We start from the raw sequence: 12,198 nt of genomic DNA on the forward strand, positions 1-12,198 counted from the left end.
TTCTGCCACACCAATATGTAAAATTATTTATTTTCACTTTAATCTTATTGCCATTTCAGGCATTACAAATTAAAGGTTTGTCTCAAAGCATTCAGGCAATTACAGGAAGAAACAGGCATTTTCATAGGTTTCACAGGGTCGTACTTCCATCTGCAGACACCCAAGTACCTTCAAAAATCTTGAAGACGTACATCAAATGTAGCTCCCTCAGTGACAGACTTTAGATCTTCCAAACAACATGTCACTTCTTGCAGATGTCAATGAAAGGTTTGTTCTTTACCTGTAAGACAAACCAACCCAAATTACTTCCATTATAACAGATCACTTAAAGTTTTCATTTCAGTCTGCTTGTAATTCTTTTCTACTCCACATACATGTCACAATTTGGAAATTATTTTTATTATAGAAAACAGTTCTATTTTCATTAATCATAGCGACTTCATATAAAATTTTCCTGTTGTGTGTCAACACAGTAGTAACATCTGTTCAAATGCTGAGCTATGTATTGGTAGCCCTGATCCCCACATCTCAAAAAAACCCCAGTGTCCTTTGGGACAAATGCAGTCCACAGTCCACCAACTGTAACAACTGCATCTCCCTTCTACAAGTCATTCTAGGAAGTTTTCTTCCTCTGATAATACAACTTTTACTCATAAATGGGCACATACTTCAGCAGTGGCTTCAGAAATTTAGAACTAGGAAAGTCTTAGATAGGCATGAACTGTCTGAATACTCAGTTCAGCAGCAAACTGTTGAAAACCACCTGCTCCAAAATACAAGCTCACTGACACAGTAGGATTGTCTGTTTGTCATTAGAAATTTATTTGCAGGCCACCTTCTGCCACTTTTAAGCATCATCCATTTGATTTACACATGCATCTCGTTAATCCCTCTGGTTTCTGTGCAGAAAAACAGATGCTATGATCAATCAATTGGCTGGAATTTTGGCTGAACTAGGTGATCTCACTGATTTCTGTATAGGGACCCTCCTTTTTCTTAGGAATGTAAACATCTGAAAGTATAGATTACCAAAATTTGCCACTCTTAGAGCCACAGGCGGTGGGAGAGGGGGGGAAGTTAGGAAATTAAAGAGCTGAGACTTCTGAATCGGAAAGCAGCTTTTCAAACAAACAAAGCTTTCATCTTGAGGGTAAAGAGAAAGATATAAAAAGTAAGATCAGGGAAAGGTGATTATGGTCATACATTAGTTAATTTTTGTTTTTTTCAAAGGACAGAAATTTTTAAAGTTTAAAAATGCCTCCAAATGTGGCCAACACAGTAATCATGTGGACATACTTTTCCATAACAGGAATTCTATTTCTAGCAGAACTACATCCCAGTGGTCTCAAAGGCAACCTAGTATGTAGCCTAATTTGATATGATGTTTACACAGAAGATTTTCCCACACTTGGGGTCCAGAATGTGATCCAGTAGATGTTTTCTCCCAGCATATGAAGTTTTTAAGGATTATTTCATCACAAACATGAAGGTAGCACATATGGATATCCTTCACATTCATCATTCATTTCTATTAATTTCTCCCCAAAACCAAAGATCAAAGATAATGATAATACAAACTGCATTGAGCTCATTAATGGTTTTGTGGTGGACACTGATGCATGAACAACTCAAACACTGGATTAAGATTTTTACCAATCTGCAAAATTTATCAAGATTGTTCTCTTCTACTTTGAAAACATGGAAACATACTAATCTCTTTCCTGAACACAAATTAAAAACCCTTTCTCTTTATATGGTAATACCCTGGGTAAGATGGCAAATATCAACTGGAGAAGTTACATACAAAAGTTGTGTTGAATTGCTCAACCTGTCCTTTGAAGGTTTTAACAATTTGGCAGGTCATTTTGAAGGAAAATGTTTCCTGTCAAATGGTTTATCAAAACTCCCATGAATGACTTTGTAACTTCATTTACCACAAAAGAATGCACTTACTGGCTTTTCAAGTACAATTGGGTGATCAGGAAGAAACTCTGGTTTCTTCTGAGAGAGAGAAACATTTGAAAGCTTCAGAAGGAAATCTCTGCTGTATTGGATCCTTTCTGTGAATATACAAAATCACTACGTTCAACATTCTTGTTTAAGGGATTAAGATTGGAAATTCAGAAAAATTATTTGGTAACTTATAGAATAGTAGAAATGCTATACATGGAATATAAAAATCAGTTTTAAAAACAGAAGTAATTTAGGTCTTATCTTGCATCAGGAAATTCTGAAATAAATTACAGAGCATTTCACTTTAACTGTATCAAACTGACACAGTAAATCAACACAAAAGAAGAAAAAAAGGTGAATCCAACCTTATAATAGACAGACTCCCTGTATCTTGTTCTAATTAGCAGAAACACCACAAACAGGTCTTGAAACCCCTAAGAAAATCTGTTTATAGCTCACCCCAAAGTGGCACCTATTTCAAGTGACAGGTAACAAAAACAGGGAGTTTCTTTCCATGGAGCTAATAAGTTAAATGTCTTTCAACACCTAAAAGTAATGACAAGATCTGCTGCATGTAAAATGGAAAACAGATTAATATCAGTGAAACACTTTTGAGGGATTATGTTGGATCAACAAGTGTCAGAGCCTTTGCTCAGAACATGTAGGTTTCTCAGTCGAGTTTACTGCACTATGTCTACTATGCCATAGCTTTGGATACAGTATATCTAGCAATGTCTGCATTTAAGCTGATATTCTCAAACAAGAGCAGAAACAAGAGGAAAGGAATTAGGCAAACAAGGAACAAACCTTATCTCTGGTCCTTGATGACAAAGAAGCACATTCCTTTAGAAATTATGTGCTTACTGCAAGATTGTTACATTGTCACCTGTTTGACAAAAGTTTTTGCTTCTCAGACTGTAGGATGTTGAAAAGAGAGAAGCTGGTATCAATGATGACACAATTTTTTTCCTGCCTTTGAACAAAAATGATGCAGTAACTGGTGAACCTAAGGGAGGGCATGTGGGTAACTTAAAAAAAAAAAAAACAGTTTAAAGAACACAAGAATACTTGAAAACTTATGCCTTGTTTTTACCTCCCTTTGATTAAAAACCTAGAAGATGATGAACTCTGTACGGCCTTTAACACAATCCCCCACAACATCCTTCTCTCTAAACTGGAGAGATGTGGATTAGATTGGGAGACTGTTCACTGGATGAGGAACTGGTTGGACAATTTCATCTGATCTCATGTTGGAACAAGTGCAGAGGAGTGTCCCTGATCACAGGGTTGGAACACCTCTCCTGTGAAGACAGGTTTAGGTAGCTGGGGATGTTCAGCATGGAGAAGTCTCTGGGATACTTTGGGACAGCCTTCTAGTACCTAATAGGGGCCTACAAGAAGGCCACAGTGGGACTTTACAGAGGCATGATAGGAAAAGGGGGAATAGCCTTAAGCTGAGGGACAGTAGGTTTTGGTTAGATAGGAGAACAAAATTCTTTACTGTGAGGATGGTGAGGCACTGGAAAAGGCTGCACAGAGAAGTTATGGATGCCCCATCCCCAGGAGTGTTCAACATCATGCTGGGTGGGGCTTTGAGTAATACAGTCTAGTGGCAGGTGTCCCTGCTCATAGCAGGGGGTTAGAACTTGATGATTTTTTAGTCCCCTACAACCCAAACCATCCTATGATCCAAAGAGAAGTGGTCATGTCTGGATGCAGATCCATGAGTGATGAATGGTATCCCTCAGGGTTTCATATTTGGATCAATACTATTGAGTATCTTCATCAATGACAGACAGTGGGATCAACGGCACCCTCAGCAAATGTGCAGGTAACACCAAGCTGAGTGGTGCAGCTGACACACCTGAGAGACAGGACACCATCCAGAGAGACCTGGAAAAGCTCAAGAAGTGGGTCCATGCTGCACTTAAGAACTGCTGAGACAGATAATTGAAAGCACGGTACTGCTGAACAGATATCAAATGGAAATTATTATCTGGGACTCAAAGTACAGCTGAACATAAACAGAGTGCTAGAAGAAATTTTACTGCACAAGGAAAAAAAAAGAAGAAAACAAAAGACTTATTTGTAAGCAGTAGCTGAATAGTAGGACGACTAAAGTTGTGTAACTCGGAAGGAAAAGATTACAACTATCAGCAAATAAACAAAAGCCCTTTGAAAACGAGTGTGAGAAAAAGTCTGACAGTGTGGAGAATTGTGGAGTAGACTCAGAGAGGCATCACAGAGCAATTAACCACTGAAAACGATCCAAAGTGTCGGATTATACAAGAGACCAGGATCTGATGAGAAGATGTTTAAGATCTTGCAGAACAAAACAATCTCTACCCATCACAAGCAGAATCGATGACAAAGGATCAGAAAGAAACCACTAAAGAGACGGAACTTGACAAGTCTGTCATCTAACTAGATCCAAAAACCAGAACTCTCTTCTATTTATCAAGATCAAAAATAGAAGAAATGAACCTGAGCTTTAAAGAAGATACATGGAAGACTTATTTTCAAGTCAGTAACACACAACAGAACCAAACCAATGTTCAAAAACCTCAGAGATGGTAACCTCAGACTGACAAAAATACAAAAGCTCTCATTAAAACCTAATAGAATTCTTTCAAATTTTGAGTACAAATAAGCAAAAGAACAAACTACATCTTCAGAGATTACTTAAGGATTGGAAATTTCAGATGGATGCCTGATTACAGGCAGACACAGACAAATGAAATTGTCTCAATAAACAGGTGACCTAACCTGGGTCACTGATGCAGTTTTTGTGACATGTTTAAGAACCAAGAATTAGGTAGGAAGCAGGGCAGGGAAGTACTGTGAGAATGCATTTGAAACCTGAGGTTATCCGTTAAAGGAAAAAAAGGAGCAAAATGTTGACTTGGCTAAGCTACCATTTCTCTATGAGTACAGTGGTAGGCAGTACAGAGAGAAAAGCATAAGGAGCAAACCTTAAGGACAGTACTGACACAGAAACAAATAGGCCAGGATTAATCATTCAAAAAATTAATTCATATCTAACCACCCAAATGCTATTATTTCAGAACCACTGCAGTAGAAGCAGGACAAGGAAGCCAAAATGCTGTTTTGTCCAGCTTGTTTTTAACTTGCTTAAATTCAGCATTCTACACGCACAAGCGATCTATACAAACCCAGGATTTAGTGTGAAGAAATTTTTTTTTGTGTGTGTGTGTGTGTTTGGGGTCTGTTTTTTCAGTGGCTTGGCTGTGTTTTTTTGTTTATTTGTTTTGTTGGGTTTGTTTGGGTTTTTTTAATAATTATAACCCTATATGCAACAGCTCTACCAGTGGAAGTTTTCCATCTCACTTATGGTGAACTTTTACACCTTCTCTAGAGTGTTATGTGAAAAGCAGAAATATTTCATACTGCTCTCCAAATTATCAATGCACTGGCTGATCAGAAAAAATAAAGTGCAGCCCACATCACTTCAAAAACATCCAGAAAATACAATCCTGACACAGCTCCACATGCAGTATTTTACCTTTTTTTTCTCCTGATTCATGTTGTTTTGGTTGACAGAGCATCATAGTTTGAGTTAAGATCTTCACTTCAGTCATTTCAGATGACTAAGATAGGAAGGAAAGTTATGAAGCTTATTTCCTTGAAGCATATTAAAACAAGGATACATGTTTCTTAGTTAAAAGCAACAGTTGTAGTACAGTTTAATTTGAACCTGTAGAATGTTACTCTTGATTACATACAATAAAGGAATGAGACAATACAGGTGAACATATTTGAGAGATTTTTTTTACACAGAATTTTACAGTGTTATTGGTAGTCTTTAAAAAGAACACAATTACCCTTCCTTTTCTATTACCCCACCTAGAATGCAGCCACAAGCTGCTACATTTGGGAATAATAAAAGTAGGAAGGACTTTCCTTAAGACCAAAGGATGGGCTTGGATTCTCTCATTTAGCAAAAAGGAGATGGTCAAAAGTATTATTGAAAAGTCTTTTCCATATGCTACATTAAAGAAAAAGTAAAAAAAAAAAAATACAGCTGTACCTATATCAAACAAAGGCAAAGTGCAGCTGCATGTAGCTAAATACTGATGAAACTGAGTATTACACCACTGATGACCATAGGCTTATTTAAAAGGGAGTAGTTTTCTCTCCTCAGTAATTACTGCTCAAGAGACAAGTGTAAGGGTTAATTTCCCTACGTCGGATCCAAGATAGGCTCCTGAGACCCTGACTTTTATTTTTTTAAATTTTTTTAAAGTCAAAGACAGCTTGCAGAAGCTTAATACAATAAAGAAGGCCTATTGGATTGCTAAAACTCTTCTAAAATAATTTTTAAAAAGTAAAAACCAAGGAACAGGCATTTGTTCTAACAAAAACCCTCATCTATCAGCACTCTGAAAAAACATTCAAATCAGAATCAACAAAAGCTCAAATTCAGGCCATGAAACATGAAGCATTCCATTTGGAAGACTCCAAACTTCATTTCCCAGCAAACAGCTACAACCAAATTCAAGTCTGAAAAACATATTCATACCATGTCCAAAGTCAAGCACTTCTAGCAATAAAGCAAAAAGTTTTATGATGTTTGCTGTCTCAAATGAATTTGTTCATGTGCTAACAACAAAAAAATTTCTAATTTTATTATTTACACATAATAAGTGAAAACAGAATACATATACTCTAATTTTAAAAGAGCTGACTTAAATTCAATGAAGAATAAAGGAATGCCACACAGATTTTCGTAAGAATCTTAAATTCCTAAGCTGCATTTTTCAGCTATTAGTGCATGCAAATACCAGGGAAAGGCATTCCTGACACTCATAATTCTTTTCAACAGTTCTGACACTGCTGGTTTAAAACATTCAGAGTCAAGGACACTCCAAGCTGGAAATAGTTTTCATTTGGTTACATAACAGATCAGCTGACCTCCAATTTATAAATAATTATATATTTCCTCAATACTCACCCAGTTAACCTTACTCTGCAAACATACTTCAGTGCTGCTGGGTAATTCAGTCCGAATGTTTAACGCAATGGGTGATGCTGGTGAGCATAAAACATTAAGAAAAAATAATTTCAATAGACACCACAGTATTATTTTGTGATACTTGCCCCAAAAACATTACTTGCTGCACAGAGATTATACGGGCATTTATTCACAACTTAGAAGCTCCACGTCACCACCCTTTTCTGTTTCTTCCATAAATTTTATACAAAGTAAAAATTTATGATGCCACTTAGCTTCAGTCCAGCTGCAGCACAGCTGATGATTTTCTGGCTGCCAAAAATTTCTAACTTAACAATAACAACTGTAATACTGCAGTATCTAGGCTTTAGTCTATAGAAATTTAAAATTTAAACCAAAATATTCACACCTGGCATAAATACTGTATGATTTTTTTCTTAAAGTTTTTTTTTTTTGTTTTTTGTTTTGAATTTGTATGAAAGCTAGATAAGAACAATGCAGTGCAGTGTACTGTACCTGAGGCAGCAGTACTTGTAATAAAACCTAAATAATCTGTTAAATTATCTGTATTTTATGTTTTTAAGAGTAGGATCAGCCACCCCAAGAAATCCAAATTTAACAGAGACGCCTGATGCAGCTTTCTGAAGCTACATTTCAGATGCCAAGCTAGAAGAGCAGTACCAAAGAGCTCTGCATAAATCTAACACAATTTATATTCAAATTTTATCACAGAGATGATGTGCTCAGATCAACACACAGCAAGGTATTTACTCACTTATAAATTACAAAAGTAATTTATAAACAAAACAAAACAACACACCTTACACATCCTTGTTACTTCCCGAAACACAACCCAAACTTTGGCAAAGTGAACTGCACCTTAGCCATGCTACTCACCTTGTTTAGAAGACAGTTGATGCACAGGTCGTGCTGGCTGAAGGGATTTACCAATAAACTTTTTTGCTTCTGTAACATTTTGAAACATCGCACTTCAAAAAAGCAGCTGAAATCATTAGCATTCAGTTTCACATATGGATGTTAAACAGGAAGAGCAATCTACCTACTCCTTGTTAGTTGCATTTGACAAGGCAATATTATATCTGGGCAGGGAAAAGCAGAAAGGTCTGATGCATAAATTTTTTTTAGCTGATTGAACAGGCTGGATAAAATTTGCATGAAAACAGAATTAGACACTTCTCTCATTTTTCCTTCCAAATGTGCTACCCTAGCTTCTTCTTAAGAAGATTCTTTCCCCGTATGTCTATGTACATGTTTGGAGAAAGGAGATGGGAACATGATGGAAATAATATCTAACATTTCAGTTCAATGGGTTATTAATTAATTAGCATCAGCATACCCCTTATCAATCTGTTGTCTGCACACTCGGAGTTCCTTGCTTATCTATATAAATTTACAGGACTGCTTTTTAATAGCTACTTTAGTTAAATTAATACAGTTCTGTATCTTCCCAATCAGTTTAGCTACCATAGAAGCATCAAAAACTGGTGAGGTGGTGCTGGGCTGAAAAATGTCACACTTCAAGTATGCAGTCAGTTGGAAAATGTTAATTTGTAGTATCTGTATCTTAATGTATCTCCCTCTCATTCCCATCTCTTTTGTTAACTGGGAGATTTTATGATTTGAAGGTATTTCAGCTCTTTTTAGAAAAAAAAGAATACCAGAAAGAACTACTGTCACAATATAAATGGTACTGATTTTTTTTTTCTCTAAGAAAGTTTACAAGACAAGGGAATAATTGTTATAACAAAAAAAATCAAGAAACAATCACGACTGCAAGAGTTACAACTACATTATCTATTTTCAGTACAAAACAGGAAAAGAGAAGCCAGGCTATTGGACCTGTCATACACAACTTTAGTTGGTCTTTGTGTTATAGGAAGAAAACTAAAAGTCATCTGAGAATTTATTACATTATAATTTTTTGAACTCTTCTAACATAGTCAAATAACAATTTACCAGCACATGAAGTTGGAGCTCACCCAGGTCTAGAAACCAACTGTTTCATGGTTACTGTCTGAATTAGAACAACTTAACTAAAGCCAGGGAAAAAAATCTGGTTTGATTCTCTGATTCCCCTACCCGCTCATCTTAAAAAAGGAAGACTTCAAAGCTGTAGTCAAAAGCAGCAATGAAAATTCTTGCAGCTGAATTAACTAAGACTACAGATATGGATGACATATTTCATTTTACCCAGATTACGAATGCTTGTATAAATCACATTTTTCCTAGGTAGTGAATTTCCACAGAAAGCAATGCAGTAGTAATACACATTTGCATCAGGAGAGTGAAAAAAACCCAACAAACAGGCAAGTTTTCCTTCATGCCCTGACAAATGATATGCACGCTTTTTAAAAACAGGAAAACCTGTTTAAGAGGCTGGCTAGCTTCTAGAATGCAGCACACTTCTATTTTTTCATAGTGTCCTGACAATAAAAACAAGTTGTGTGGTGACAGCAAAACACATTTTGCCGCTGTTCCCTCACCCGCCCACAGGAAGACTCTAGAAAAGACCTCATCAAGTTATCTAGCCCATCCCCCTCAATTAATCGAGTGTTCTTTCTGACCAGTCAAGGGAAGTGGAGAAGGAGTAGTTTTAATAGCTGAGAAATAAACTGCTTCCACGAGAGACCACAGCAGTAGAGGCAACATCCCAAGAATTGCCCCTTCCAAAGGCCACACTGCTTCTCCAGGGTCATTCCCATGGGACACCTGCCCAGCACAAGGCATGCCTTGTGGCACCTAAGGAAGGCCTAGAAGCAGGTCTGTAGAACTCAGGATTTGTTTTTTTAGTATCTTAATAAGCTGGACATGGACAGCAGCCATCTTCCAAGAGTCCATCTCAAGTGTTCGGAAGGTTCCTGCCTAAATGCGTGAAGGGCATTTGACGCTATTTTCGTGAAAAATCCCCACGAGTAACCGGAAACTGACCGTCCCCCTCAGCCGAAACGGCACCGCACTGGGAGCCCCACAGAGAAACAAAACCTCCCTCCGCCGCCCGGCCCCTCGCCCCCTGCCCAGCCCCCGAGCCCTCCTGTGGGCCGGGAGATGCCGAGCCCACCTCCAGCCGCCGGCAGCGCCCCTGCCCCGCGATGCCGCTGGCCGTGCTCCCGCTGAGCCCGGTCCGTCCCTCAGCGCGGCCGGGCGGGGCGGCCTTCGCGCGGCGGCTCGGCCGCGGCCGCGTGCCGGGCGGGGCCGTTCAACGCCGCGCCGCGGGCCGGGCACGGCCGGGGCTCCGCGGGGCTGCGGCGCCGCTTCCCGCCGCTTCCCACCCCTGCCCGCCGCTTCCCGCTCCCTCCCGGGATTCAGAGCAGCGGGGCACACCTGAGAGCTGACCCGCGAGGCCCTGCCAAGGAGCAGGAGAGGCGAGCGGAGGTGCTGCTGCTCTCTGCCCTCTGGGGTTAGACCTGAGAGGGACTGCAGACTGATGAAAGTGTCTCCACCTCTGTCCACAGAGTTATGTTCCGTCAGGGCCTTACAGTGGAAACTGGGAGAAACAAGTGACTTTTGAACACAACTGGGAGGCCTCTACAGCTAAGCACATGGAGAAAGAAAAGGGCAGTTTGCAGGCCTTGGAAAGCCCTCAGTGAATTGGAAAGGTGCCCTCATAGCATGGGGCAGGAGGGACGGGAGAACGGCCTCTGGCTTCTCAGTTAGAGAAGTGATGGCATCCTGTGTGGTTTGGAAATTCAGAGGTTTTCTCATTTTTTTGCTCACAACATGTACTCAACAGTAGCAATGAACACACCCTGCTAACTCTCTGAGAAGCAAACTAAAGTTCTGTGATGTTAGTTTGCTGGACTTCACCTTACTTAATTTTGTAATGTTTATTAAAAGTCCTTAAGTTTTTGCTGATTTTTTTCCTAACATATGTATTTCATATCACCTACTAAAAACTCCAGAAGTTCAGAACAGGAAGGTAACACCAAATACATAATCACCTAAATAACAAGTAATTAATTATTAATATCCAATGTTAAGGTTTATAGTCCTGGCTAGTTTATAAAAATTGTTTTATTGTTTTCATCAAGCATATTGGTTCTGCTTTACTGCAGTGTCTGAATTTAATTTACTTAGGTATTCAGAGATGAGGCTGTCCTTGAAATAGTGGCAATTATATACAGATGTCATGCTCCTACAGTCTTCTCTCCTAACACATCCCCTTCCAGTTGGTTTCCTGAGCTGTTCATGCATGATGTGCTGATATCCTTCTCTTTGCAGACACTGGTGCAGCAATCTGCATACTCACGAACCCATTTGCTGCTGTTTAAGGTCTGATTTAAAGTAATTTCTCCCAAGTGAATTAGTTTATACTCAGACATGTCCTGTTTCTTCTGACCCACCATCCATTCTCACAAGACTGTCATGTAAACTCCTATTCTTATCAACCATTCCCTTAGCTCCATAAAAACTAATTATAAATTATTAATATGTAAGTGCCCATAAATATTAAATGTCACTGGCTGTTACTCCAGAGCTGTTACTGATGGGAAAGTCAATGGGGCAAGTAAAATAAATGTATGGTTTTTCATGGGGTTGTTGTTCTTTTTGAAAGAAGTGTGTCTGGTGCTGCAAGCCACATTGTCACAAGATCTACACTACCCTTCTTGACATATTGAAATGGTATCACCTAGAGATGTAGCAGTACGTATTCTTCCAGTAGTTTTGCATATTTAAATATGCTAAGGATGAACTAAACAGTAAAAAAACTCAGATGTGTTTTTCATAGGGGCTATAAACTAGGTCGCTTCTGGGTTGTAAGGCAAGGAGAAGGGGCAGGAACAAAAATACGGGGGTGTGGAAAAAGGAGCGTGCCAGGTATTTTGGAAGCCGGTTGCTTCTGGACGTGGTGGGGAGATGGAATACCCGGGCTGGTGCTGGCTGTGTGGCGGGGCAGCAGGAGCAGTTGTCACAGCGGGAGCTGGCAGCGGGACGGCGGCCGCCGGCTGGATCCGGCACCGGCTCCGCTCAGCAGCGCCCAGACAGAACCGTGCCCCCGACCAAGGAAAGTGGAACACGACGTTAGCTTATCAGTTGTCTCCCAGTTTGTTTGGTGCTGGCAATTACAGCACTGAAAATTTCTATTTCGTTTGGTTGGTATTGTTTAGGTACTTAAATGATGATAACCTGGTGTTCTCTTAAATACCTGTTATGTACGGTAATTGATTTGAAGGGACAGGTCTAGCCAAGAGAGACTTACTATATGTTGCAAAATATAAATATTATTATATAATACAATTATATATTTTTTTATA

At 39.2% G+C, this 12,198-nt stretch overlaps 1 protein-coding gene across 2 annotated transcripts; it reads right to left on the minus strand.

Moving 5' to 3' along the window:
* On the minus strand, positions 1-10,112 carry C1H8orf88 (chromosome 1 C8orf88 homolog). 2 transcript variants are annotated; one of them, XM_064391266.1, is made up of 6 exons: positions 10,005-10,112; positions 7,823-7,928; positions 6,926-7,002; positions 5,477-5,561; positions 1,954-2,060; positions 1-280 (listed from the first exon to the last, which is right to left on the minus strand). In XM_064391266.1, exons 2-6 carry the CDS (start codon positions 7,908-7,910, stop codon positions 242-244), a joined length of 396 nt encoding a protein of 131 aa, XP_064247336.1. In that variant the 5' UTR covers positions 7,911-7,928; positions 10,005-10,112; the 3' UTR covers positions 1-241. The 2 variants fall into 2 exon arrangements, with proteins under 2 accessions (XP_064247336.1, XP_064247345.1); XM_064391275.1 differs by lacking the exon at positions 10,005-10,112 and adding an exon at positions 9,875-9,894.
* Positions 10,113-12,198: the final 2,086 nt, after the last annotated feature.

Source organism: Passer domesticus, chromosome 1 (genome assembly GCF_036417665.1).
Source record: "Passer domesticus isolate bPasDom1 chromosome 1, bPasDom1.hap1, whole genome shotgun sequence".
Taxonomy (NCBI): Eukaryota; Metazoa; Chordata; class Aves; order Passeriformes; family Passeridae; genus Passer; species Passer domesticus.

Excerpts from the sequence above, each read along its gene's own strand:
- C1H8orf88 (XM_064391266.1), bottom strand. The coding sequence starts at position 7,910 with ATGTTTCAAAATGTTACAGAAGCAAAAAAGTTTATTGGTAAATCCCTT. Across the intron at positions 7,003-7,822 it reads TCAACTGTCTTCTAAACAAG|CATCACCCATTGCGTTAAAC; the intron begins GTGAGTAGCATG and ends TATGCTCACCAG. Across the intron at positions 5,562-6,925 it reads TGCAGAGTAAGGTTAACTGG|TCATCTGAAATGACTGAAGT; the intron begins GTGAGTATTGAG and ends TTCCTATCTTAG.